The sequence below is a fragment of the Gopherus flavomarginatus genome, chromosome 5 (assembly GCF_025201925.1).
Source record: "Gopherus flavomarginatus isolate rGopFla2 chromosome 5, rGopFla2.mat.asm, whole genome shotgun sequence".
Lineage (NCBI taxonomy): Eukaryota > Metazoa > Chordata > Testudines > Testudinidae > Gopherus > Gopherus flavomarginatus.
The window spans coordinates 20,167,991-20,193,955 of NC_066621.1; the positions used below are offsets into that span (position 1 = coordinate 20,167,991).

The window sequence follows — 25,965 nt, forward strand, 5'->3', positions numbered from 1 at the left end:
CAGATACACTCTTCTTTTCAGTTGAAGGACCATTTGCCCACAAACAGTATAAGCAGGGGGATTTGAGACCTCCTTCAAGTAAGGAAAGGGACAAAGGAAATCGTGTGCCTCTGTTTGCAAGACCACCACTACTGCGCCCTAGTACAGGAGCAACAGCAAAAGTAGATGACCTATTGTATTCTGCTATAGATATTGCAAAACTAGTAGTACATGATCATGTAATTAAAGACTGCATGTTAATGCAGAAGCATAAGGAGACGGAATTAACGTTGCACAGGCATAATTGTGAAAAGTGGCGTTTACAGAAGTCTGTAAATTGCTTGGATGAAAACCAGGTCCTAGTGCTGAGGTGGGCAAACTACGGCCCACGGGCCACATCAGGCCCACGGGTCTGTCCTTCCCGGCCCCTGAGCTCCCAGCTGGGGCGGCTAGCCCCCGGCCTCTCGCCTGCTATCTCCCTTCCCCCGCAGCCTCACCTCACCACGCTGCCAGCGCTCTGGCCTGCTGCTCCTGCTGGGCAGCAGGGCTGTGAGCTCCTGCTGCTCTGAACTGCATGGTAAGGGGGTGGGGAGCAGGGGGGTTGGATAAGGTGAGAGGGTCTCGGGGGGGAGTCAAGGGACAGGGAGCAGTTGGATGGGGCGGAGGTTCTCAGGGTGGTTGGTCAGGGGACGGGGAATGGGGGGGTTGGATAGGCATGGGAGTCCCAGGGGACCTGTCAGGGGGCAGGGGTATGTATAGGGGTCGGGGCAGTCAGGGAACAGAGAGCAGGGGGGGTGGCTATGGGGTGCCGGGGGGGGGCCGTTAGGGGCAGGGGTTCCAGGAAGGGGTGGTCAGAGGACAAGGAGCAGGGGGGGTTGGATGGGTCGGGAGTTCAGAGGGGGGGCAGTCAGGGGACAGGAAGTGGGAGGGGGTTGATAGGAGGCAGGGGCCAGAATGTTTGGGGACCCACCCCTGCCTAGTGGAATTATATTGATCCTACATGAGGGTCTGGAAGCTTGACCTCCTGATCAGGTGTCACAGCTCATACAACCCACCCAACTCACCTGTGTTTTTCCGCCTGTCTTCTCCTGAATGACAGTCCCAGAAATAGCACAGCTGACAGCAAAGCTTTTGAAAAATGAGCTGAAGATATTGCATAACCCCACAGTCATGAGCTCCTATAAAGTACAACCAGAACAAAAACATACAACCCCAACACTTACTTATCATAGTAACTGTGTTTTTTTTCCAAGAGTGATATTACTATCTGCTCCCACTTATGGGATGCCCGCCTCTGCTGCTAAGCTTTGGGAACCTTCTGGGAAAGCAGTGCTTGCTAGAGCGCTCCCTTTCATTGTACCACATGTTCATCCCTGAAGCACTGACCTCAACAACTTCAGTTCCCTCTTCTAGAACAGTCCTTTTAGAGTGAACTCTAGCACCCAGAATGAATGACACCCAATTAACATGCACAGCATAATGTACTTATGCAAATGCTGGGTGCAAGTGACATGCCCTTTGTATTCCCCGAAGGCTACAAGGAGTCATGCTGACTTCCTACCTGCCTTAGTTCCATCCTAATAAAATCTCAATGCCTTTGTAAGAAGCTAAATATTAAAAGTCGCAAGCTTGCTAGTTACTAAAGTACACTAGAAATAATGGAGTTTGGGGCCCAAAGACTTCCCATATCATCACTCCAGACAGAGAAGATCCTTATACCAACAGGTGGCTATAGAAAAGAAGGAAATGAGGCTATTCATCCCTTTTTATAACCTTGGCTATTAATGTTTGGGTACTGTGCAATAGGCACCGCTCTCTGAACAGGTTCCAAAATTCATTGGCATAAGCAGGGGTGCATCCCACAATTAGGAACATACAGAGGTCAGGTTGTAGAAGAAGCAGTTGTTTTAGCCCAGCCTCTCCAAACCCCCTACCATATCCCAATGTATCTTTCTTCAGCGGCAAACAAACATCCATATGCGTGTGATTGGTTTCAGGCAGGGTGCTGGAGGTCACCTATTGTTTTAGCCCAAAGGTGGCCAACCTGTGGCTCTGGAACCACAAGCGGCTCTTCAGAAGCTAATATGCAGCTCCTTTTATAGTCACTGACTCGGGGGCTGGAGCTACAGGTGCCAACTTTACAATGTGCCAGGGGGTGCTCACTGCTCAAACCCTGGATCTACCACAGGCCCTGCCCCTACTCCACCCCTTCCCGCCCCCTCCCCTGAGCCTGCGATGCCCTCGCTCCTCCCCCTGCAGAGCCTCTTGCACACCATGAAACAACTGATCAGGAGGTGCGGGAAGGGAGGAGGATGTGCTGATTGGAGAGGCTGCTGGTGGGTGGGAAACACTGGGAGCAGGTGGGGGAAGCTGCTAGGGGCTGCTGACATATTACTGTGGCTCTTTGGCAATGTAAATTGGTAAATTCTGGCTCCTTCTCAGGCTCAGGTTGGCCACCCCTGGTTTAGCCTTTCTCAACCTTTACACTGCTTCAGATAGTTGTAATTCCAGTGCTCTTCCTCCCATTGGGAAGTTAGCTGAGTTGCTGTAAAGCCACTGGACTGCATTTCTGCTCTGCCTCTGGGACTCCCACCACACTCCGAGCTAGTTAGTGGCTTTGGTAAGTGACAAGTAAGTCCAGTTGGGCTGGGCTGGGAAGCACGTGAGTTTTGCTCTTACCTGGTTGCTGGAGATGCTGTAGTTGTGAATACAAGAGTACCTCTTTCCCACAAAAATGAGAAGGAAGTAGCTTACAATAGCCAGGGAGAAGGCATGGGCTACAATACTACTCAAATTTGATAAGTCTGGCAGTGTAGGAGGCAGAAACCTGAAATAGCAGAGAATAAATTGTCTTAATCTTGTTCTGTGCCTTACGTACAGTCCCCCTGATGCTGATGGCATTCAGTACTCTCCAGGAGATGCTCTGAATCTTGTTGGAGTGTTCACTGCTATTTCATGAGAATCCCTTAATGTATTTGCACAGTAAATGTAAGTCAGTAATTTGTGGAGAATACTGTTTAAAAGAGCAGCAGATGGAGGGAGGATCAAAGAGCATGCAGGTAGCCTCTTTCCAACCAGCATATCCACAGGAGCTGGGCAGGATGCCAAGCATTACCTTAAGCACTAGGCAGAAACCTGGCTAACACACAGAGGAGCGTTTCATGGCCCTATGGGAGGTGGGAGAGAGCTACTGGTTGGGGCGTGTCTAGGCTCCCCTATCTACCTGTTGCTTTGGCAGCACACAATGAAGGGGGCACAGACTGCACCTATTTGCAGCAGCAATAAGGATCATTGCTGAATGTGTTTCACCCATCGCCCTCCTCTCAGAAATATCCTGAACTTCCACTTGGCTCCAACTGCTTGTCTATAAACTCTTGGTGCCTGAATTTCAATCTCTGTAAAATAAGGATACTTAATATCTCAATTGCAGGGATACTATAAGGTTTAGTTCATTAATGTCTGTAAAATACTTTAAGCCCATTGCAAGGAAAGCCAAATGTAAAGAAAAATGACCAGAGGGAGAAAAAAAAAAGATTTGGAAAAACAACAAAAACAAAAACCACAAACAAGAACCTCTCTCTACAATTTAAAAAAAATTTAATCTAAAATGTAAATAAATAAAATAAAATTTGTGGATGACACAAAGATTGGTGGATGGTAAATAATGGTGAGGACAGGGCAGACATACAGAACAATTTGGATTACTTGGTAAAATGGGCCCATTCAAACCAAATGTTTTCAGAAAGTCAAATGCAAAGTCATACATCTAGGAACAAGGAATGCAGGTCATATCTCCCTCTCTCTAAAAAGAGTACATTTTCATTCATAACTAGAAATTACCAACCTGTATGGAACCATTTTGGCCACAAGCATACTGGACTCAGCATGCAGATGCACATGGTTAGCAATAATGGTGAATGTAATAATCTGGGAAAGAAAACAGGAAAATTATATTATAGATAGTAAATTCTTGGGGGCAGGGACTGTCTTTTCATACATGTTATACAATACTTTCTTAAGAAATATCCCATAAGAAAAGCAGTTTCTAGTTTGTGATAATGGAAGAGGAGGAGAAAGCTAAAGACTTGCTCACAAAATTCTATCATAACTTAACTATGGAATGTTTGAAATTCCACAGCAGCTACCTACAGATTCTTTCTGCAAGTGGAACCTTGAAATAACCCGTATAATGTTCTTTTCAATAAAATATATTACTACTGGCACTTCTGAACTTCTTGCAGGTGACCATGATTGTGATGTGGCAGTATGGGAGGCATCCTATATAAGGAGATATTACAATCAACTTTATTATTGACTTGACAATTTTTGAAGACTGAAGAGTTAAAGTTTTCTTTTTCCAGTTGTTAAATTAATAATAAAGCAGGATGGAAACCAGTTTACAATCTCCGATCCTGGATTCCGACATGGCCATCGTCACAAATGGGCCCTATTCTACAAAGTGCTGAGTGGCCTCAACTTCCACTAACATCAGTCAGAGTTGGACTCTTAAGTACATTATTTCCAGGGAAAAGTAACTCTGACTTGCTGAACTTTCAGGCTTTTGGCTGAGCAAAATAGTCAGTGTTTACCTTTCAGCCTTTTCTGAACTCATTTTTACATTTAATATTTTTGATCATTTAAAAAAAAAGACTCAGGAGAAGAAAAAAAGAAAAAGAGAAAAAGTAAACGAAAGATGGCAACAACAAAATCTGAATCCACTGCTTAGTCTGAACGTCTCCCACATCTGGGAAAGTTCAGAGTCAGACCTGGATTTAGAAACCCCAATGAGTGTTTGGATGCAAGGTTCTAATTTTGCCCAGAATAAACAAAGATAAGAAATTCCAACTCTGATCCAGAGGATAGACATGGTGTTTTGGTTTGCGCCCATCTCTGAATACTACTTTGCATTTATATAGCACTTCACAGACATTAGTTACGCCTCACAGCATCCTCAGTAGGCACGGATGCAGAGATTTAGTAATCGTTCAAAGCCACTCTCCAAATCAGTGGCAGAGCAGACAGTGGGACTCGGGAGTTCCTGGTTCACAGCCCTATGCTCTAGCCACCAGACCAAGTTGCCTCTCACATAGTGAGACTTTGCTGGCTTCTGTTAATTTTAGTTATCATAGTGGAAATATGGAGAAGACTTACCAGGAGAAGTTCCATGGGGAATGCAACAGGACTGTGCTTGTAAGTGATCTTGATACAATTGCTGATCCTCAGCATGACTAGGCCAACCAAAAATAGCAATATACTGGTGGCATTAGCCTTTGGGAGAGCCATGCAATAATGAAACAGGTTCTGAAAGGGAAACATCACAGAGAGGATGAGAAAGCGGTATTACAGCTTTTTATACAAGCTGGCAGTTCACACTCTCTAAAAGGATGACAAAGGATGCCCTTGTATTTCAACTGGTAGGCCCTTCTGTAATAAAAGCATCTTTAATGGGAAGAGGGAGACAGCTACTAAAACACAGCAAGATTTTAAAAATATGTTTTCTCTAGAGAGCAATACAGAAAACAACAGGACAAATATGGTGTTGTACTTCTCATTGTATTTTCTAAAACGAGTAGAGAACAATATACTCTCTCCAGCCCCTCTCTCCTCCTAGCATCCAGAAAATCTGCATACACTGTATAGTACACCCACCAAGGAAGGGTGAATGCAGCTACGGTTGAGACTTGCCTAATTTCTCCTCCAGCAATGTGCTTATACTGAAATTATCTTAATTTCTGAAGCTGTTCATGCCCTTCCCCTCCAAGGGGCAGGCACCAAGTGTCTGGTTTACTCACATAGAAAATGGCCAAGGGGCCCATATGGAACTTGATCACAATCCCGAAGATGAAGGAGAACTGGGATACGATGACATGCAGCGCCGCTGCAGTGAGGTAAGCGTCGATGAGGGTCTTTGGCAGATAGGTTGTGACAAACCCCAAGCAGAAGCAGCCTAAAAGCAACTGAAAGGAAGGCAAGAGAGGAATGAGAAGTAGTGGCACAAAGGGGACTGAGCCTGACACTAAGTGATCAGCTACTATGGAACCTAATCATAAACTCTCCAACTCCCTCCTTGTCCTTTAAAAACCAAAGGCCTGATTCTCCATTGCTTTACACCAAGTGAACTCATTTGTATCTGTTGCATCCACTTTGCATGAGTGTAAAACACTACCAGAGCAGCTTGACAGCATTTTTCATCCACTTTGTACAGGTATAAATGATTACATAAAGGTGCAAGAAGTGGAGAATCAGGCTGCCAAATACAAAACATTTAACTCTAACTATACAGGATCACACAAGGAGATTCTCTGACCTCCACTTTTGATATGAATGATTAGGAATAATTCCAAGATAAAAAACAATGTTAAAGAAAAATTAAGAGTCAGTATAGAAATCAGTACATGTAAGGGTAAATCCTTACAAGAACATTGTAGTTAAGAAAAAAAACCTATTAGAAAAAGGTAGGAAATTTAGATTTAAGGTTAAAACTTACAAGAAACCCAGACACTTGAAAGCATGGAAATCCACAGATAAATTACCAAAACTACCAAGCATCACTGGCAAGAGACAAGAGCAGACAAGTGGGGAGAGGCAGAGCAAAAAAGAGTCTTAAAGGTGGAGTCAAAAAGCTGAAATTGATTCAAAGAGATTCAATTGGTGTGTGCGCACAGGTGTTTTGGAGGGAATGAACAGAACAGGCAATCATTGAGTGATCCATCCCCTGTCGTCCACTCTCAGCTTCCAGCAGTTCTTGCTGTGTGAACAGAAAAAAACGCTGATTCAGGCAATATTATGGAGGAAGATGTACCAGGATTTGGAAATGAATTGAATGTGTGGGTTAAGGGGTAGAGGCACCTTGACATACCTTGGTCGGAAATCATAAGAGGAAAAAGAACTAGAGCCTTGTGTTCAGTGCACTGCAAAAATATATATTCAAACGTGTGCTGAGAAAGTTTAACCTCTTGGTAGTTCTAGTTCCCTGGTTTGTACAATGTCCATCAAGTCCACATCCATAGGGAGCTAAAAGGAATGCAACTTCTACCTGGATGATCCCAGTCAGAAATGTTGTTGATGCAGTAAGTGTCAAGGCTTCCATATAACTCTTCATATAATTTGCATCTGAGAAATTGGCAAAGGTTCCATTAGTAGTCAATACAGAGCTGAAATTCAGAGTCTTCAGAACATCTGCCACCATTGCATTCAGAATGCTGAATGAACCTGTGACCAACAGAAGCAGAGAACAGAGAAGAAGGTTGCATGATTCCCTGCAACCACAAGTCCATCTTTCAGCCCCACCCATGCACTAGAAGGTCTATTTTCAGTGGGTATGTGTGTATGTGTGTTTGTACATTCACACACACTTAATTGCTATAAAAATCATGTCTCAGACGTATAAAATCAAGTCTTAAACACTGCTTCTCACTCACCACCCTCCCAAGTATATGAAATTCCTGATATACCTCTACCCTGATATAACATGAATTAGGATATAATGTGGTAAAGTGGCGCTCTGGGTGGGGCGGGGCTGCGCGCTGCAGCAGATCAAAGCAGGTTCGATATAATGCAATTTCACCTATAAGGGGTAAGATTTTTTTGGCTCCCAAGGACAGCGTTATATAGGGGTAGAGGTGTATATCATCCAAAAGCTGACTACATTTACAACCTCACAGACATGAACTATCAAGTCATTCAGAGGCATGACCAAAGATTATTTCAATACAAACTCTAAACAACCTTTTAACCCACTTTCAAATAGACTGAAGAATGAATGTGAAAGAAGTTAGCTGAAGAAGGAAGTGCAGCTCTGGCTCTAAGACTAGAGGGCACCCTATGCCCACTTACTGTGATACAGTGGACAACCTTTTCATGGGAAAGGAACGGAAAACAAAGAAGGAGGTCTAAGATCAGAACCATTGCCAAAAAATAATTGCCAGGGCTCTGTTGACAGATTTATGTCTCCAGTCCATTTGTTTGTTGATCTCTTTGTACAAATCTCTCTCTGTCTCATGTGTTTGTGTGTTGTGTGAATTTATAATTAGGAAAAGTGCAGAACCATTAAGAATGCGATAATGGCAAGCAGCTGTGAGAACCCAAGAGCAGACCAGAAGCCAAATTGTGACTCACAGTCTGGTGCCCCACTTGCTCTTGGGAATGGTGGGGGAGAGATGGAAGGAAGAGTATTCTGTGCAAGCCCTGCTGTGTCTGGTGCTGATTACTCTTCCATGGAATTCTGGCTCTCTCCTCTGTGCTGGTATCTGTGATGTGGATAGTCCATGCAAGGAAGTAAGTGGACACCTTACTCCCTTGTGCGGGTATACAATGTAGTCCACAATTGAGTCCTAAGTGATTTTGCTCAGGATCACACAACAAGTCAGAACCAAGCAGGTGACTGGGAGTCAGGGTGCTCACTCCAAGACCATGCTAAAAATAAGATTAAATAGATGAGACAATGATAGACATAGGCAATTCCCACACCCTCTAATGACAACTCTGCACATGACCCCATAAATCCTGGGGACCCAATTCACAGAGCAGAGTAAAACTTACCAATGGAGATATGGTGCGACGTCCCAAATATGACATATGTTAATGAGCAGCAGAATGCAGAATAGAAGCCATTGACAATTGGTAGTGGTAACCTCGTTAACAAAACTCCTGACAGTCCTGGAGGAGAAACATACATTTTTAAAGCAAAGTGTACCTGGAAAGACTTTATCTTCTACTTTCATTGTCACAAAGAACACTAAGAAAATACTGAATCTTAGAAGGTGTACATGTGTATGCATATTTGTTTGAGAGCATGCGGGCATCTCTGTGTAGGTCAAATATTGCGCATGAGAGTATATGCTGAGCACAAGTACAAATATATGTAGGCAGATGTGTACAGGCCTGTACATAGCAGGCTATAAATTCAGTTAAGGAAATTTGATGTCAACTTGAAGCCTATTGTATATTCCCCAATAAAAACTATGTTAAAGACTGGGGGTAAAGACTAAGAGTATTTATCAGTAATTTAGGGTAAAATACATTACAGGGATGTTACAATTATTCCAGAATCAAGCATTATGAATCCTGGAAATTCAGAGTTCACGTTAAACTTTAAAAAAATACATATTAAGGAATGGAAACAGTCAGGGCATCCAAACAATCTTAATTCTGCCCTGTAGTAAAGCCATGCAATAACCATATGATTTTTATTAAGGCATTTTAGTGTTTGTGATCCCAAATTAGATTAAAGTAAGCTTTAGAAACAAATTAGTTTTTTCCCCTCTCACAGCAACCGTTGTTTAAGAAATTTTATCTCAGCTCATTAATTGTAAATTCTCAGAAAATGTATCCTGTAATCAAAGAGTAAATGTTGTAACTTTAGGGAGAATACATTGTATTCTTCATTCATAGCAAAGTAGTTGAATCCCTACTTTAAACAAATAAACAAACAAGTAAACTCAAACGTAATTATGGAACAATGAGCCGTGCTTCCACACTAGGGTAAGCATAGGCAAATGTACACAGGCATACATGTGAGCTGAAAAACTACTTTAAAATTCATCCCCAAAACTAATCCTGCAAGCACGCACATACACATGCATACCCACATCAATGTGTGCACATATGCAAGATGCATACCTGAAAAAAAACATGCACCTGCATGTACAGAAAAGCATGCATATACAAAATCTATCCACTCTAGGACCCTACATGACTGGAGAATAAACTTCTGATCAGCCTAGGGAGAATGGAGGAAAAATGAGGTATGAATAAAAATAGGATGGAATGGGAAGACATGCAAGAATAATTTGCTTTGCCTACCTTGCGGAATCTGGACCATCCCCACACTTAGGCCTGCATGTATGTCACTCAGGAACCACTCTCTGACTCGATATGCACACAACCAGTTCAGGATAGGAAACATCTTGAGTATGATCTTCCTGAATCTTGCCCAGGAGAATCTGAAAGGAACCAGACAAGCTCTGTGTACACTGTTGTTCAGTATTTCCATCTCTGTATCAGCTTACCAGGCCTTTGTCCTTTTTATGCCCAAAATGCATAGATCTGCGATTAACCCCTCTCAGGCCCTGTGGACGTATAATATGAATGCAATGTAGTGATCCCTATGTCTGGTTCCCTTGCATTCCATTAAAATCAACAGCAAGCATTTTATGTGTCACTCACATTACTCTCTGAATTAAGATCCCCAACTCTGGACATACTGATTTCTTATTTTTGGTACCACAGATGATAAGCGGAAGACAGTGCTTTGATTCCTGCTATTCTGATGAAGGTGGAAAATTGAAAATGATAAAATCTTTGTAAACGAAGTGAAAAAGACTTATATGTCCCCTAGTCCATCTACCGCAGGGAACAATCAAATTAGTTTCTTGTACTATATTCTGTGCTATGGGGATGTCAAACTAATGGCCTGCAGTCAGGATTAAGAACATAAGAACGGCCATACCGGGTCAGACTAATGGTCCATCTAACCCAATATCCTGTCTTCCAATAGCGGCCAGTGTCAGCTGCTTCAGAGGGATCAACAGAATACAGCAATTTATTGAGTAATCCATCCTGTCATTCAATCCCAGCTTTTAGCAGGCAAAGGTTTAGGGACACCAAGAATATGGGGTTGGATCCCTGACCAACCTGGCTAACAGATATTGATGGACCTATCCTCCATGAACTTATCTAATTATTTTTTGAACCCAGTTATACTTTTGGCCTTTGCAGCATCCCCTGGTGACGAGTTCCACAGGCTGACTGTGCACTGGGTCACATGATGCACTTACATGGCCCACACGTCTCTATCAGAGTTTCTAATAACTAAGCTTTCAGTTTAAAAAAAAGCAAGTTTCTAGTCATCATGGCTGCAATGATAATGCTCCAAAACGAACCACGTGTAACCGATGCAGCATCTGCCCGAGTCTGCAGACAGTCTGATACAATTACTTTCAGGAGCAAACTTCCATCTTCCCTATTAATTTGATTGGACTGTCAACTTTAAAGCCCAGTTATGACATTCTGATGTCAACATTAACTATTTAATCACTGATCATATTAGTGGATGGAATAGGGGCATGGGGAGTGAGTGAAGTTCAAAAGTTTGGCAGCTAGGAAAGAAACACAGAGAAGGAACAGAGGAGACTCACAAAGATAGGGAAGTGTGCCAGAAACCGTGAAAGGACGATGAGGAAGAGAAAGAAAAGGCAGAAACAACAGGCCTATGGGGGGCAGATTTTCTCAATGAATGATGAATGCAATAAAGCACTGAACAAATAATGTTGAGCTACTACATAAAGGCCATATTCTCCTCTTGCTCTCTGTGCAAATCTCCTACTGACATCAGTGGGTAATAGACAGACCTCAATGTAAACTCCAGCTCACAGACCATAACTAAACAGAATTTGACCCCCTCCTCCAAATAACTTAGATACCTTTGCTCTAGTACTTTGTCTGATCGCTGTCTTTTATTTTATATCTCATATGATGGAGCTTCCTACCATGGCTACTTAATGGAGAGCTCTGTGAACTATGTTTTTCTTTCTGATTATTCGTAAAGGTAAAGGAGAAGCTAGAAGAGGAGGCCAGGGATAAAATTGCACTCTCATTTACATCAACGCAAATCTAAAGTGTCTCCACTCACCTCAGTGAAATTACTCCAGATTTACAACAGTGTAACTGAAAGCTGAATTTGACCCACAGACTTAGCTTTGAACCTCAAGTCATATGAGGGTCGCAAAACAGCAGGTGAAGCTTCAGCAGTCACTTCAGTTCTAGTGAGCAGCTGAAACAGAACGCTGAGAAGTGATAAATCAGTGACGTTTCAGGAGACTCAGTATATACTTTTTTATAAGAACAGTGTTAATAGTGCACCTATTAAGTGACTACTCAAGAATAAGGAACTCACCTAGTCCACTCATAGTGCTCTTTGTAGGCTAATCTGCAGAACAATAACGGATATTATTTCAAAAGGAAGCCCCTGTCCTGATCTCCATATGGGAGAAAGGAAGGGTGCCAACAAAGAAAACTTACCACACGCAACCCCCTGATGAACCCAAATCTCAATGACTGACAGAATAAAGCTTGAGACAACACAGAGATTAACATAACTCAGGGGACAGTTCAGTCTGGGTGACAGAGTGATACAACAAAACTAAAGGGAATGTGACAAATAAGTTTCCAAACTTTGACTGGTTAATTTTTCCTTGGCAGAAGAACACGACATCCTCTGATGCTGCTGAAAGAGGCTCCTTTGTGGTCAGCACCTGCAGCATCTCAACATAGAAGGGTATTTTGAGTCTTTGGGTATACACCCCAATCCCCAGAGTACTCTGGCAGGGCAAGTCCCTACTGGGAAGTATAGGCTGGGTTTACATTGACTAATACCGCATTTGCACACTCACTTCACCCATCCTAGGAGGGAACCTTAGAGCGCAGCAGCAAGTAAGGCAGAATGAGGTAGAGCAATTTCTGCCATACTCTTAGGAAACCTAGTCTCTTTCTACTCTAGGCGGGAACTGAAAGTGGTACTTGGGAGAATTTAAACAAAAATAGCAAACACAAATGCCAGGAAACCCAGACGTAAAGCTGGTGTCTGCCAGCTAGGGTGGAAGGAAGCACTGGAGGGGACTGAAACAATCAGCATAATCCCTCCTCACTATGCATAGCTGCCTCACATTACCACAGCTGTGAAACAAACAGAGACTTTGTGGTCTGTAGACAGCAACTCTACCAGTGCTGTGATATGCTTGACTCACATGCAGTGCTGGCCTTAGAGGTGAGTGATGCCGTGTGCACCAACATTTGGGGGCACAAAATCTTTGCATTGAGAGGTCCCAAATCCCTGATTTTGTGTGTGGTTTTTTCTCTCAACAGTTTTGCTTGATGGCTTTTGTTTTGCGCATTCATCTGGAAGGCACCCAAAACATTTTCCATCTTTGGTGGCAAAACACACAGATGGCCCTGCTTACCTGCTCCAGGCATGGGACTCTACAGTTTGGTGCTTTGATTCAGCTTGTATCAGTCACCTCTTTATTGTAGTAGAGTTGGGGGCAGCAGGAGGGTCAGTAGCTGTTTTTCCATTGGTACCTGAATTGGCTCCTCAGTTTTTTCATACCTGCCAAATTCCTGGCACATCACTCACCTGCACTGGACCCTTCCTTGGATTCTGAAGTCCCTGTTCCGCGGGGAGGGAGTGTTTCTTTCATAGTTTTTCTGGAACTGCTCCTCAGTGTATATGCCTCTCTTGATTCTGTACTTCCCAAGCTGCCTGGGAGCGCTGAAACTCTCAGAATCTGGCTCCATGTGGTCCCACCAATAGTGGACAGTCAAAAACATGGGAGCAGGAAAGGCGAGAGGGTGAAATCAAAGCCGTTGTCCTTACCCGTGACACTGAAGGGAAGAAGGAGGTCACAGAACTGTAGTGTCTCATTGAAAGAGAATGTTTAACTGACTAAGCCAGGGGATAAATCCATCCCTGGTGTAACCCCATCCAAGCCTGGGTCAGGTGCTGAAACAGTGGGGGCGCTGAGAGCCATTGAATCAAACCAGTGGTCCCCAACCTTTTTGTCTGGCAGGTGACAGACAAAGGACCATGGTGGTGGGCGAGCATCTGCCGAAATGTCACCTAATTGCTGTGGCATTTCGGCGGCGACGCCTCTCGATGATGTCGCTTGTCGGCGGCAAGCGGCGTCATCGAGAGGCGTCACCGCTGAAATGCCACAGAAATTCGGCGGTTGCTCGACCACCGGCCAGGACGCGGGCGCATTTAGATGGCGCCCGCAGGCATCGTGTTGGGGACCCCTGAACCAAACTGTAATCTGTGGATATGATGGAAAAAACCACTTCAAGACAGGGGGTGCAGTAGCACCCCCAATTCCAACACCTGTGAACCCAAACCCCTGGGGTGGAGGCTGAGGTCCTCTGTCCACACACAGTAGTGGCACAATGGCAGTGTTAGCACCCCCTCCCCTGCAGCACCAAGGGTCACTTCACTGGGGTCACCCAGGGGAAGAATAGGACCCTTGTTCCCAGATCCCTGTGGCTGGGACAGCTCTTCAGAGGGGCTGGGGCCGAACGCCCTCGGCTCCCTGCCCGCACCCCGCTGGGCTCCCCCTCGGCCTCCCCCACCCTTCTCTCGACTCGCCCACGCCCCCTCCCCAGTGCCACCAGCCACCGCCGGGCCTGGCCCCAGCCTGGGACACACCCCTCGCTTGTCGGGAACAGGGGGAGAGCAGCGCCCGCTCCCCGGCAGCAACCTGAGCCGCCGCCGCCGCGGCCTCGAGACTCACGGGGGCGTCCGTGCCTCGCCAACTGCCAACCCCGGGGTGGGGCGCGAGGTGCACGGGACACTGCCACAGCTCACCCGCGGGGGCCTGAGCCCGCCTCCAACCCCAGGGGGTGACCGGGTCTGATCCTCTCCCCTCCCTTCTCCAACCCCATGGGGGGCTGCGTCTGTGAATACTGGCCCAGATACTGAAGAAAAGTGCAGGTGCAGCTCATAAAACTTCCCATCCGCTGCACGGTACACAGTGAAGCAAAAAGATCAGGCACCTTGACAGCCCGTCTTTTAATAGCCTCTTCTAGCGCAGTTCTTTGGTTTTTGTTGCATCCACCTACTTTTTAAAACCCAATTTTAAGTAATTGGAAAATAACCACCGCTTCATGCAACTGCATGCGTATGCCACTCAGAAACAGTTTAGTGACTCACGTCCGTCTTGAATAATAGCGCCTATAAAACTCGCCACTTCAAGAGACAGATAGCATGGTCCAGCGGTTGAAGGGAAGACCCCCTGAATTCAAATGCTGACCGTCACTTATTTGTTCTGTGACCTTGTGTCAGTCACTTCACTTCATTTATTATTTGGTGCTTACACTAAGTTTGAGCTCCATTTCACAGGGCATTTCATTACATGTTTCATTTTGAAGCAAATGCCTCAATCCCATTTCCTATTCCCTAAGAATTTCCTATTCTCAAACACTTGCTCGGAGTTAAGCACGTCCACAGCTGCTTGCTTTGAGGTTGATCCTTGGCGCTGTACACCGCCCAGGCACAAAAAGGCGGTTCCGCCAGTCCAAAAGACAGGGTCACACCGAAGCGAGAACACGCTGGGGACTCCAGCTGGAGATGATTTAGCAGCTTTCCTCCGCCTCATTATTCCCTGGGCTCCTGCTTACAGGCGGCCCTAGGGCAGCGGGCTAGGACTGAGTTTGCAGAAGTAAATCACGCTAGGGAAGTGAAATTAACCTCCAGGTACTAGAACCACAGGGGCAATCTTCCCTCTGATGTATGAGAGTAAAATAGCCTCGATGACCAGGCCTGTGCCCTGCCTCTCCCCCAGCCTGGCCCAGTTCCCCAATGTTCCCAGCAACAGCTCGGCGCCCTGTAGCCCTGCTCCAGGCAGCCGGGCCCAGCTCCCCCTTCCTCCACGCCAGGCTCGCCGCAAGCGCCGCGCTCCGCTCGGCTTCCCCGAGCCCTTGTAGCTCCACCTCCCGCCCCACGCCCAGCCAGGTCCCAGGCGGCCCGCGCGCCGCTCCGGCCCCTCGCCGCGGCTCGCTCTCGCGAGAGAGGAAGGCGGTCGGCGCCGGTTCCATATTGGGTCATCTCCGCTCTTCGCGCCTCAGCTCTCGCGAGACGCGCGCGCGGGGTGGTGGTGCGATCGATTGGTCTGGGTTCCGGGAGGAGGGGGACTCGCCTGGGCAGTGCCAGTGGGCAAGGGAGGGGGAGGTCACTCTGGAGTTGCCTTCGCCGCCTGCCTTGTTCTGCCTGTGAGAGGAGTCTCCCCCCCGTCCCCCGCCTGCGTCAACATCTGGTTCCTTTTAGGACCCCCCTCCCGTCACACACGCGCTGTCCCGCCCCTTGGGGTGACAGTGCGGAGCACCCAGGGGGCGCGTGAGGAGACTCCTAACAGCCAGCGCGGGACAGCCCCCGCACCCCACTCTTTTCGGGGGGGGAGGGCGCTGCACGAGACACCCCAGCCCTTTCCCTCTGGGGGCAGCAGCGCGCGACAGGGGGTGCGCGGAGGCTGTCAGCGGTCACTGGCCCGGGCGGTGGTGAGGGGGGTCGGAGGCGGCGCGAGGCCCCCCTGAGGGGAGGGGGGGTGCAGACCTGCCCCTCTCTCTGCAGGGGGGGGCGGGGGAGGAAGAGCCACTGCTGGGGTCACTGGCAGAGTCCCCCCTCCCTGGCCGGGCGGGGCGGGCTCCGGAGCCGAGATGTCTCAGGAGCGGCCCAAGTTCTACCGGCAGGAGCTGAACAAGACGGTCTGGGAGGTGCCCGAGCGCTACCAGAACCTGTCCCCGGTGGGCTCCGGGGCCTACGGCTCCGTCTGGTGAGTCCGGCTGGGGGGCGCAGGACGGACCGTGTGGGGAGGGGCGGCGGGGGGCTGCTTGGATCGGAATCTGCCTGTTCTCACTGCGCCCCTTGGGGGAACTCGGGCACGCCGGCGCCGGCTCTGCTCTCGAGGGTGGAGGGAAGATGAGGAAACTGCCCCGGCTTCTCAGCCACTTCTAGGTACCGTCGGTGTTGCACGTGCAGTGCGGCGACTGAGTTGAAGGGAGGCGGCGGGGGTTCCCTGGCTTCGGGGGGGAGGTTCATCCCCCTCCTCCTGCCCCCAATTTGGTTGAATCGGCCTTGCTCACGGGTGACTTTTATCCCTAGATTAGTGGAGAAACTGCTGCAGAAGCAGCTTCTCCCTGGTGGGATGCACCAGATTGCACCACATGGCAGTTGGGGGTCAAGTCAATTTCACAGGAGAAGATGGTCTTTTCCCACTCTTCCTCCAGGGTATTAACGCACACACTTTCCTCCCCATCCCCCCTTGAGTTACTGAGTGGTGGGGCGTGCCAAGTTCGGGCAGTCTGCTTTGCAGAACAGGTGCCTGGTAGCTCTTGTTCCAGTTTCATTTGGGAGCTGCAGAGCAGGTTGCATTTTGGGTGATTTTAAAGAGAGGTTTGTTGGTACTGGGACAGTGATATGGTGGGAAAGATTATGAGGCTATCCCTTCTGCCTTGTCCTATTTGCCAGGCTGCCAAGAGTGCACTTACAGATACCATACCACTGGTAATGGGAGTTTAACATAGGGAAATTCATAGTCTTTCCTGAGTGAGAAAATTAGGCATAGATGCCTATGGTAGCAACATCTTGCTGTCAGATCTGTGAAAGCATGGACAAAACTGGTAGGAAAAAAACATTCTGTCTTTAATCTTTATTTAAACTAATTCAGATAAGATGTGTATCTGCAGAGCTTGACTTACTTGTAGTTACAGCATCATGATTAAAAAGGTTGTACTCCCTTGTTACATCAAGTATTTTTGCTCATTTCGTGATGCAACAGTGCTTATTCGTGTTGGTCTTCAAAATATAGAATAGGAAATGAGTTTCTCTACTTGACTATCCTCAAAGTTACAGTCAAATCACAGCAATGCATGAAAGCTTTCTTAGGTGGCTTTGCCCTTTTTAAAAAGAGAATATGTAAAACATTAATGTCTTATGAACACGTATAGTGTTTTAAGCTTTTCTGCACCCAGTATGTCAGACCATAATGAAGATTTTGTAATAGTGTTTTCACGCAGTGGTGTCCTCCAATGTGTGAAGTGATCATGCATTAATGAAGTTTTATGCAATATGTAAATTTATATCCACAGTGCAGGACTTGCAGTAAACAATACTAATGAAAAAAAGTAATAGCCATGTATATACTGTAGCTTTTAAAAAACGCAAGCTGTCAGCTGTTTGTTTTTTTTTAACAAAGGATGATTATATTATACTAAATTGTTTGCAAAGTTCTGTTTAAATAACATCTATTAGAACTATTATGTACTAAAGTATATGAGCATGTCATTTATCCTTTGTATAAAGATTAAACAAGTTCTAATAGTATGAATATTTGGTATGACAACGGAATGCATTCCCCACAAATTTTTACTGTAGAAAGGCTGAGCTTAACTGAAGTAGTAGAGATAAGTGCTTGACCTTGCTAGTTGATAAATATCTCCTGAGATGCTGAGTGGTCTGATTGCCCATTACAATCAATGGGAGTTGAGGGTGCTCAGTGCCTTGCGGCAGGGTCAGCCCTAAAAATAAAACGAGCAAGGTCTCCTCCTACCACCCAATGCCTATTGTGCTTTCCAAAATGCTTGCATTACTTCTAAATATTTCTTTCTACTACCCATATAACATAAGGATTTGCATCATGAACTTCCTGTTTCACTGTGTCAAAACCTTTAAAGATTGTGCAATTGCATTAATAGCAGAGGAAGTTGTATTTTCTGTTGGAAGCAGCTTCGGACATGTAGCTGATAGTTGCTGATTATCATAGTTTATTATATTCACACAAGGACTTGCTCTGGTCTGGCATATCTTTTCCTTCCTGATCCTAATGTAAAGTTACTATGCTGAATGAGGCATCACATTAATTTTCATTGTACCAGATTGCGACTGCAGACACAGGATTATGATTTTAATGTGATTAACACCCTCAAGCCAGAAAACTCCCCAGGCAGTGATGCAGATAAAATAGGCTAGCGTGCATCACTACTTGCACATCGAGGTGAGGGCGTTAAACAGGATGAATATCTAGGCTGTTAGGGAGAAGACTCTTACTCAAACATAAATAACAGAATTAACAAGTCATGTAGATTAGTGTTTCCCAAATTATGGTATGCAGTAGTTGGGAGAGAAGGCACAGGCAGACCTCTCAGTTTGTTCGTAAGTCTCATCTTTGATTTTAAAAGAAGAGAAGGAGGATGTATACATTAAAATGTGAAGATGCAAGGTGGGCAGCTCAGTTTTCAAAAGTGCACTCTACAATCATGTTGGCAGCAATGCATTCTGGGATTCCTGAAGCACCTATTTCAGAATGCCTCCACATGGTTATTAGGTACAGGAGATTTTGATTAATTTCCAAATGCAAGATACTACATTGTAGAATGGAATTGGGACAAGTGACTGAATTGATGCTGATGCAACTCTTTTGGCTTCCTGACCATATTGGGGAAAAACGCGATCACCAATGATGGGGTCAGCTAGATCCAAAGTAAAGACTGTCCCAGATGTTTCAGCAACTTTATGCAATGGGTACTTATAAAATATGTTGACCATCTGTTGTGTGTAGATATAAGTGTTGCACAGGCATTACAAGTTCAAGGTGTTCCAAGCAATGTGTTTTTACAACAGCTTTTTTGCCTAATGTATACGAGGCCTCAGTCCATAAATGCTCTAGATCAGTGGTTCTCACAGCCTTTCTGCCGCTTGTTCAGGGAAAGCCCCTGGCGGGCCGGGCCGGTTTGTTTACCTGCCGCGTGTGCAGGTTCGGCTGATCGTGGCTCCCACTGGCCGCAGTTCGCCGCTCCAGGCCAGTGTGGGCTGCAGGAAGCGATGCGGGCTGAGGGACATGCTGGCCACCCTTCCTGCAGCCCTCATTGGCCTGGACCTGCAAACTGTGGCCAGTGGGAGCTGCGATTGGCAGAACCTGCGGATGCGGCAGGTAAACAAATTGGCCTGGCCCGCCAAGGGCTTTCCCTAAACAAGTAGCGGACTGGCTTTGAGAACCACTGCTCTAGATTGCCTCTTTAAGGCCCTACTTAGTTACAGGAGGAATGTTGTAAGTTATGTAGCTCTTCAAAAAGAGGTATTCTTTATAAAGAATAGTAAACTCAGTACTGTATATTTTTACAGTCTATCAGCTGAGAGTCAAAAATCAAACGATCAGACCCAGACTCTGAGTTTCTTGCATGTTATGCCACACAGCTAATTCCCTTTAGCTTTAAGAGAAAAAAAAATGGCTGCAAATTTAAGGAAGTTTAAATGTTAAATTTTTAAGGGGAAATTAAGTCACATCTCTTCAAATAGTTTGCAAAATCATTGCTACTTTAAAGTGTTTTTGTAGTAGCATCTATCTTCACCCTCACCAATCCATCACCAAAGTATCTGAGCACCTTCTAAATTTTAAAAAATAAATAATAAAATTGAAATTATTCTTTTTGCCTTCCTAACCTGTAGGAGAAATAACTTGATTGGTTTATAGGGTGCATGTTACATTGTGAAAGACTAGCCAAAAGAAATGAGTTTATGGGAGGAATTTGTAAGAAAGCAAGGTTGCTTAATTCACTGGGGAGAAGGGTGTTCCAGGTGTGGAGTGTGGCATGAAAGGAGCCATGGAGTTCACTGGGAGGAGCCTGAAACAATTTAGTAAGGCAGGTAGCATTATCAGAACATGCAAACGGGTGTAGCAGGAGACAAGTCATACATATGGGGAGGTGCTGGCAGAACCTTGAAAGTGAGGTCAAGGAGTTTGAACTTGTTATAGAACTCGAATTTTAAGAAGTGGAGGTATATTGTGAGTCATTTTCCATCCTGAACTACTTATTGTACAGGAACGTAATACTCATGGATATCTGGTATTGTAGCTTTTTGCAAACTGGTGCTGACTTAATATGTTCAAACACAGGACAGGAAGAGGTGCTGAAATAAATGCCCTTTTTATAGCTGTGTACTTGATGTGTGTTAGTTTGCATGTATATAGGAACTGAACTTGTAAATGATAGTTTTAGTAACATGTAAACAGGACTCTCAAACATTTTGAAGGCCATAGATTTCCTGCTTACACAATGGGGTTGGTGGTCTCTAAAACAATCTTCAGGGCAAAAAAGAGGATACCGCTAAAGGGACTAGATGAGTAGATTAGCATGTTTGCTTACATAGCAGCTAGTGATAAGCAGAACAGCATTAGTGGTAACTAGATTTGTAAGAGACTGATAATTAGTTATCCAGTTTCTAAACAAACTCTACTTGAAGAGTAGTTTTGCCAGTTCTTTAGTTTCAGACCACTGAAAAAAACATAATTTGTCTCAACATAGTAGTTCTCTGGATTTGTTCTGTAGTCGTTCTTAGAGGGTTAGCTTTATTTAAGTGACATACAATCACAACTCAAAGTAGTGTGTGTTTTGGTAAATTAGGAGGTAATGAGGCATTTTCTTGAACTGCATCCATAATAGAGCCTAACTGGCTGTGAAACTTGGAAGCTGTCAGTTATGACAGAGGCATGTAAATCCTAAACTCATGTTTATCATTCTTAAAAATGGGATTTATAATTTCTACTTGTCATGAGCGTCTCTTCCTCAACAGTCTTTTTCAGCTGAAATATAATGGATAGATTTAATGCAACTGTTTTAAGGTTGTAATAAATGCTGACTTTAGGTAGTGTTTAAAAACACTTTCCATTGTGATGGCTGTTGTGTAACTCTGTGTTCTTATTTGTAAAAGGATTAGATAGTCACCTACATCAGCCAAAAATTACTCAGCGTGCTCAAAAATCTTTAGAGAAGCTCAGTTTCTAGGCCTCAGATATGACCTAACTTAAAACTGTTATAATTTGGGAGTAGAGAGTATCTCTGGAGTACAGACATCTAATGTTAATTGTTTTTATGCTGTGTGAAAAGTTATTGTACTGGATACATTGACACTTCCCTTGGGATTCCTTGCTTCCTCTTCTGGCTGTGCAGCAGGGATGACGAAAGTTGTACATTGTCGCCAGCCTCGTGTTTAATATTAAAGTACAGCCTGTTGAGATATCATGATTCAAGTGGATACAGTCTGTTTGTTTATGTTAATTTGGTGCTGCCCTGGGAGTCATGACAAGTTGAAGTTGTAGCTCCCTTGCTTTGCAGTAGCTTTTTACAAACATTGTTCCCAGAGAGCTTTACTGCTAATGACATCAATGATAATGTTGTACTACAACGATTTTTTTTTAATGCGGGCCAGGGGGAGAACTGTTCTGTATGTTAAAAGTGTGAAGTGCAAAAATAAAAATATATTGTCAATTCTCTTAAAAGATACATAGAAAAATATAAATTTGACAAGTAGAAGAGGGCAAAATTGGTAGGTATGTAAAAACACCTTCTCTCTTAATATTTAGCATGTTCTGAATATGGAAAAAACTTACCTAATATAGGAGCATAAAAGAATAGGGTGAAAGAAAACAAGAATTGAACTATTAAAATAACTTGTATTATGGTACCACCTAAAGGTTCTAATTGAAGGTGGGGCCCTGTTGTCCTAGTCACTGAGAAACCCCTAAAACAGAGGAACAGAGGTCCCCAAACTGTGGGACATGCCCACCTGGGATATGTGTGCAGAGGAACATTTGGGGGGCTTGACTTTAAAAAGTTTGGGGAAAACTGCCTTAATAAATGTAAGCTCTTCAGGGAGGAAACTGTCTATCTAGGGCTATGTCTACACTACCACTTATGTCGGTATAACTTATGTCACTCAGAGGTGTGACTAAGCCATGCCCCTGAGCAACATAATTTAACCAACCTAAGCGCCAGGGTGGACAGCACTAAGTTAGTACAGTAGTAGAGCTTTTCTCACAGATATTGCTGCTGTTGCTTGGTGGGAGTTAATTAATTAAGTCGATAGGAGAGCTCGGTCCTGTTGGCTTAGAGTGGCTACACTAGAGAGCTTATAGCAGCATAGCTGCATTGTTGCACCTGTGCCACTGTAAGCTCTCTAGTACTGCCATAACCTAAGTAGACAAAACAAAGTGTGGGTGAGATACTGTTCTTTAAAGTTTTCTGGCTTATTGCTCTTCTCCATAAAGAAGGCTAATTGTAAAGAATAATGTAGAAATGTTTTTTTTTAGGATAAAATATTCTTCAGTTTGAGGAGCATATTGAAAGGAAATATGTGGAGTGTAGGGACCTTTAGTTTGGGTCAAGATCTTTACTTCTAGCACTGGTCAAGTATAAAGTAGGAAGACTCTTGTCATACTGAAGCCATAGGGGTTTTAACTGTCAAGTAGTTGTAGTGTGTTTTCATTTTAAACTTTCCTGGAAACTGTTTCCTTCAGATTATTGCAGGCATCTAATCAATTTGTGTAAATTCAAACTAGATGTAGCCTATTTGTGCTTGTTAGGAACAGAAAGGTTGCCTAGTGGAGGTAGGATTAGTCTTAAAATTGTATTTCGTCCCTCCTCATCACACATCACTCTTGCACCACTGTAACTCCATTTATTTAACTGAAGTTACTCAATATTTTCTGTTATAAGTAAGGAAAACTTAGCCAAGAATTCCAGTCTCTTGCTTCCTTGGTTGGCAGGATTAGGGATGCTCTGGAAACAGTATATTGTGTTCTGGTAAGTGAGAAGTGTGGTAATATTGATTGCAGTTGTGAAGGTGGAATAAATATGCAGAGGATTCCCCTTTTTCCAAGGCAAGAGAGATTGTTAAACTGTATCGTATGCTACCTGTTGCAATTGAAAGAGCTGGAGCCTGCAAAAGAGGATGACCAATTCACATCGGTCTAGTTTGGATTGTGATGACTAAGATTTTATTTTGGAGCTGTGAAGTATATCTGGAAAACACCTCATTAAAATGATACTGTTATGTGTAGACCCTGAATTCAGGTTTTGTGTGTTCTATTAAAAAAAGAAAAAAAGAGCTTGCATGAAACTTAAACAGAAAATGAAAATAGTATTTGAAATATTCCCCTGCAGGGTTTGCTACTTCAATATTGATGCATTGTAATTGTGCGTGAGAACTTGAGATGAAACAGCAATCAAAACAAAATAAAACCATTACTAGTTTATTTTGATTATCCAATTTAGTGAAGTGTAGGAAGTAATACACATAAATGATGAAGAGCATAGTAGATTTCAAACACATTTTGATTAATCCAAAGCAATTTTAGTAATTTAACTACAGCAGTCTGAGGTTTCTGTGATCTCTGAGAGACTTTCCCAGCTTTATTTCCATATCTTTTCCTGTGAGCTGTTTCAATGGAATGTACTCTACTGCACAGAAGGGGCTACTGCTATTCTGCAAAGAAAGATTGAAAGTACTTCTTTCATATCTCAATAGTACAAAATAGAGAACATATGGAAGACGATTGTTGTTAGTTGAGAAAAAATTAAGTGTTCGGCTACATAGTTGCCCAGTTTTTCATAAGCTTCATTTCAGCACTCTGAGTGGAGAGTGCACACGGATTTTAATAGGGGTATTTTTCTTAAGTGAAACTTAGCAAGATACACTAATAAGTATTGTGACCTGTGGCGGATTAACAAATTTGGCGCCCCTAGGCCCTCAAAAAATTGCCAGCTGCCCCCCCCAGCTCACCTCTGCTCCCCCGTAGTAAGCCTGGGAGGGAGGGGGGAGAAGGGGAGTTGTGGCGCTCGGGGTATGGCAGTGGTGGGGCAGAGGTGAGCTGGGGCGGGGAGCGGTTCCCGGCCGCCTTGGGTTACTCCCCGTGCCCGCGGGCCCCAGCTCACCTCTGCTCTTCCTCCTCTGAGTGCCGCTACTCGCTTCTCCCTCCCTTTCAGCGCTTTCACGCAGCAAGCCTAGGAGGGAGATGGAAGGAGGGAAGCATGGTGCGCATGGAGGAGGAAGCGTGCTGGGGATTTGGGGAAGGGGTGGAGTTGGGGAGGAGTCGCAAGTGCCCCTGCAAATTTGCACCCTAGGCCTAGGCCTTGTTGCCCCAGGCGATAATACGCCGCTGATTGTGACTTCATTTTATAGAAGATAGATAAACTATGATTTGGAGCCGGCTTATATTTAGTTTCTATTTCTGACTTGTATAAAGCTGTGGATTTAATATGCATATATTTTCCTGCCGTGACTTCTCTTCTGTGGGATGTGGTGATGGACTTTCCGTTACTGGCCTTGCTTCCCACTGTGAACTTGTAAACATGAGCTTTCCCTTCCTTTTCATGATTATCAAGGGAAATGGTCTGTATAGATCTTAGGTAGAATCGAGAGGCAGGGTGATTTGAATAAAAGTTCTATGAAATGGACAAATGATGTCCCAATTTTCCTGGCTTCTCTTCCATTCTCTCCACCCTTTCCCCATTATCTTACTATTAAGTGTAACTTCATCAATTTCACATCCTCTGCCTCTTCCTCTCTCTTCTTTTTGACAAACCTATAGAAGCTTGATTTAGATAACATCCAAAGTGGGAAGAAAGCAGAAGTGGAATTCACTTGTTCACAGCTAAATATCCATCTTTTGTTGGTGCTTGGAATCTTAAATTCTTAGCTAGGGCTCTAGAATATTGTGTGGGGATTTATCTTAGGTGTAATAGAATAATGCTTTTCATCTATGTCAAAATCTTTTTTGGATAACTTTCAGGATTGATTGATTTTAAATCAAAGCGACTTAAATTATCAGGCAGGAAACCTTGATTTGTAAATAATCAGTTTTAATCTTGTTTTGCATTTGTACCTTTTTTCCCTAAAGAGAAGTTGATTCTCATTAGTTGGTAACTGTTAAAACGTGTTGATTTACAACTAAATATATTTACATACATTTGGTATTAATTTTTGCTAACCAGGAGGATATATTAAATCTGTACACATTTTTAAGTAATTATATAGCTTAACAGACACTTAGCCAGGCTCTTACGTTGTATTTGTTTTAATATGTTAGAAAATGGTGAATAATGCATTTTTAAATTTGTAGATTAACTTTTTATTGTTGACTCATGTCATGCTCTATTTGGACAGAAACTGGAATTCATTTTAAATGCCCGAAACTGTTATGTTTTGATTAGTTAAATAAAACTACATTAAATGTGCTGATACATAAGAAAAATGTATCAAAACATGTTTTCCATTTAAAATTGATTTTATTAAAGGTAGTAGCTTATTAAAGGTAGTTACTGGATTGAATTGATTTTGTCTGGTAACCCACCATATTCTTCAAGATTATTGAACTAGTATATCTCATCCTTACATTAGTATTTTATTCATAGATTGTAAGAGGGGAAAACAAGCTTTCCTGCTTTTTCAGTTCCCAATCTGTTTCTTAACTTTGGCCTGATCTACACTACGAGTTTATTTTGAATTTAGCAGCGTTAAACCGAATTAACCCTGCACTCGTCCACAGAATGAAGCCCTTTATTTCAACATAAAGGGCTCGTCATATTGATATCTGTACTTCTCCCCGATGAGGGGAGTAGCGCTGAAATCAGTATAGCCATTTCAAATTAGGGTTAGTGTGGCCGCAA

General features: G+C 44.1%; 2 protein-coding genes across 9 annotated transcripts in view; one reads left to right on the top strand and one right to left on the bottom strand.

Moving 5' to 3' along the window:
• The window catches only part of SLC26A8 (solute carrier family 26 member 8), a 32,263-nt gene extending 16,700 nt beyond the window's left edge, over positions 1–15,563 (bottom strand). For 4 of the 7 annotated variants that reach the window (XM_050956599.1, XM_050956598.1, XM_050956596.1 and 1 more), the window contains exons 1-9: positions 13,112–14,066; positions 9,784–9,923; positions 8,521–8,637; positions 7,016–7,191; positions 5,772–5,936; positions 5,131–5,280; positions 3,824–3,906; positions 2,659–2,806; positions 1,044–1,157 (exon numbers count right to left, since the gene is read on the bottom strand). In XM_050956599.1, coding sequence (XP_050812556.1) covers positions 1,044–1,157; positions 2,659–2,806; positions 3,824–3,906; positions 5,131–5,280; positions 5,772–5,936; positions 7,016–7,191; positions 8,521–8,637; positions 9,784–9,923; positions 13,112–13,305 — 1,287 coding nt within the window. In that variant the 5' untranslated portion in view covers positions 13,306–14,066. Of the gene's footprint in view, positions 1–1,043; positions 1,158–2,658; positions 2,807–3,823; positions 3,907–5,130; positions 5,281–5,771; positions 5,937–7,015; positions 7,192–8,520; positions 8,638–9,783; positions 9,924–11,611; positions 11,763–13,111; positions 14,067–14,520 lie in introns of those variants that run through there. The other 3 variants (XM_050956597.1, XM_050956600.1, XM_050956601.1) reach the window with 3 other exon arrangements.
• A 106-nt stretch (positions 15,564–15,669) lies between these two features.
• The window catches only part of MAPK14 (mitogen-activated protein kinase 14), a 63,104-nt gene continuing 52,808 nt past the window's right edge, over positions 15,670–25,965 (top strand). Inside the window, exon 1 of one of the 2 annotated variants that reach the window (XM_050956611.1) lies at positions 15,670–16,295. In XM_050956611.1, the coding sequence (XP_050812568.1) occupies positions 16,180–16,295 (116 nt within the window). In that variant the 5' untranslated portion in view covers positions 15,670–16,179. The remainder of the gene's footprint in view (positions 16,296–25,965) is intronic. The other variant, XM_050956610.1, reaches the window with a different exon arrangement.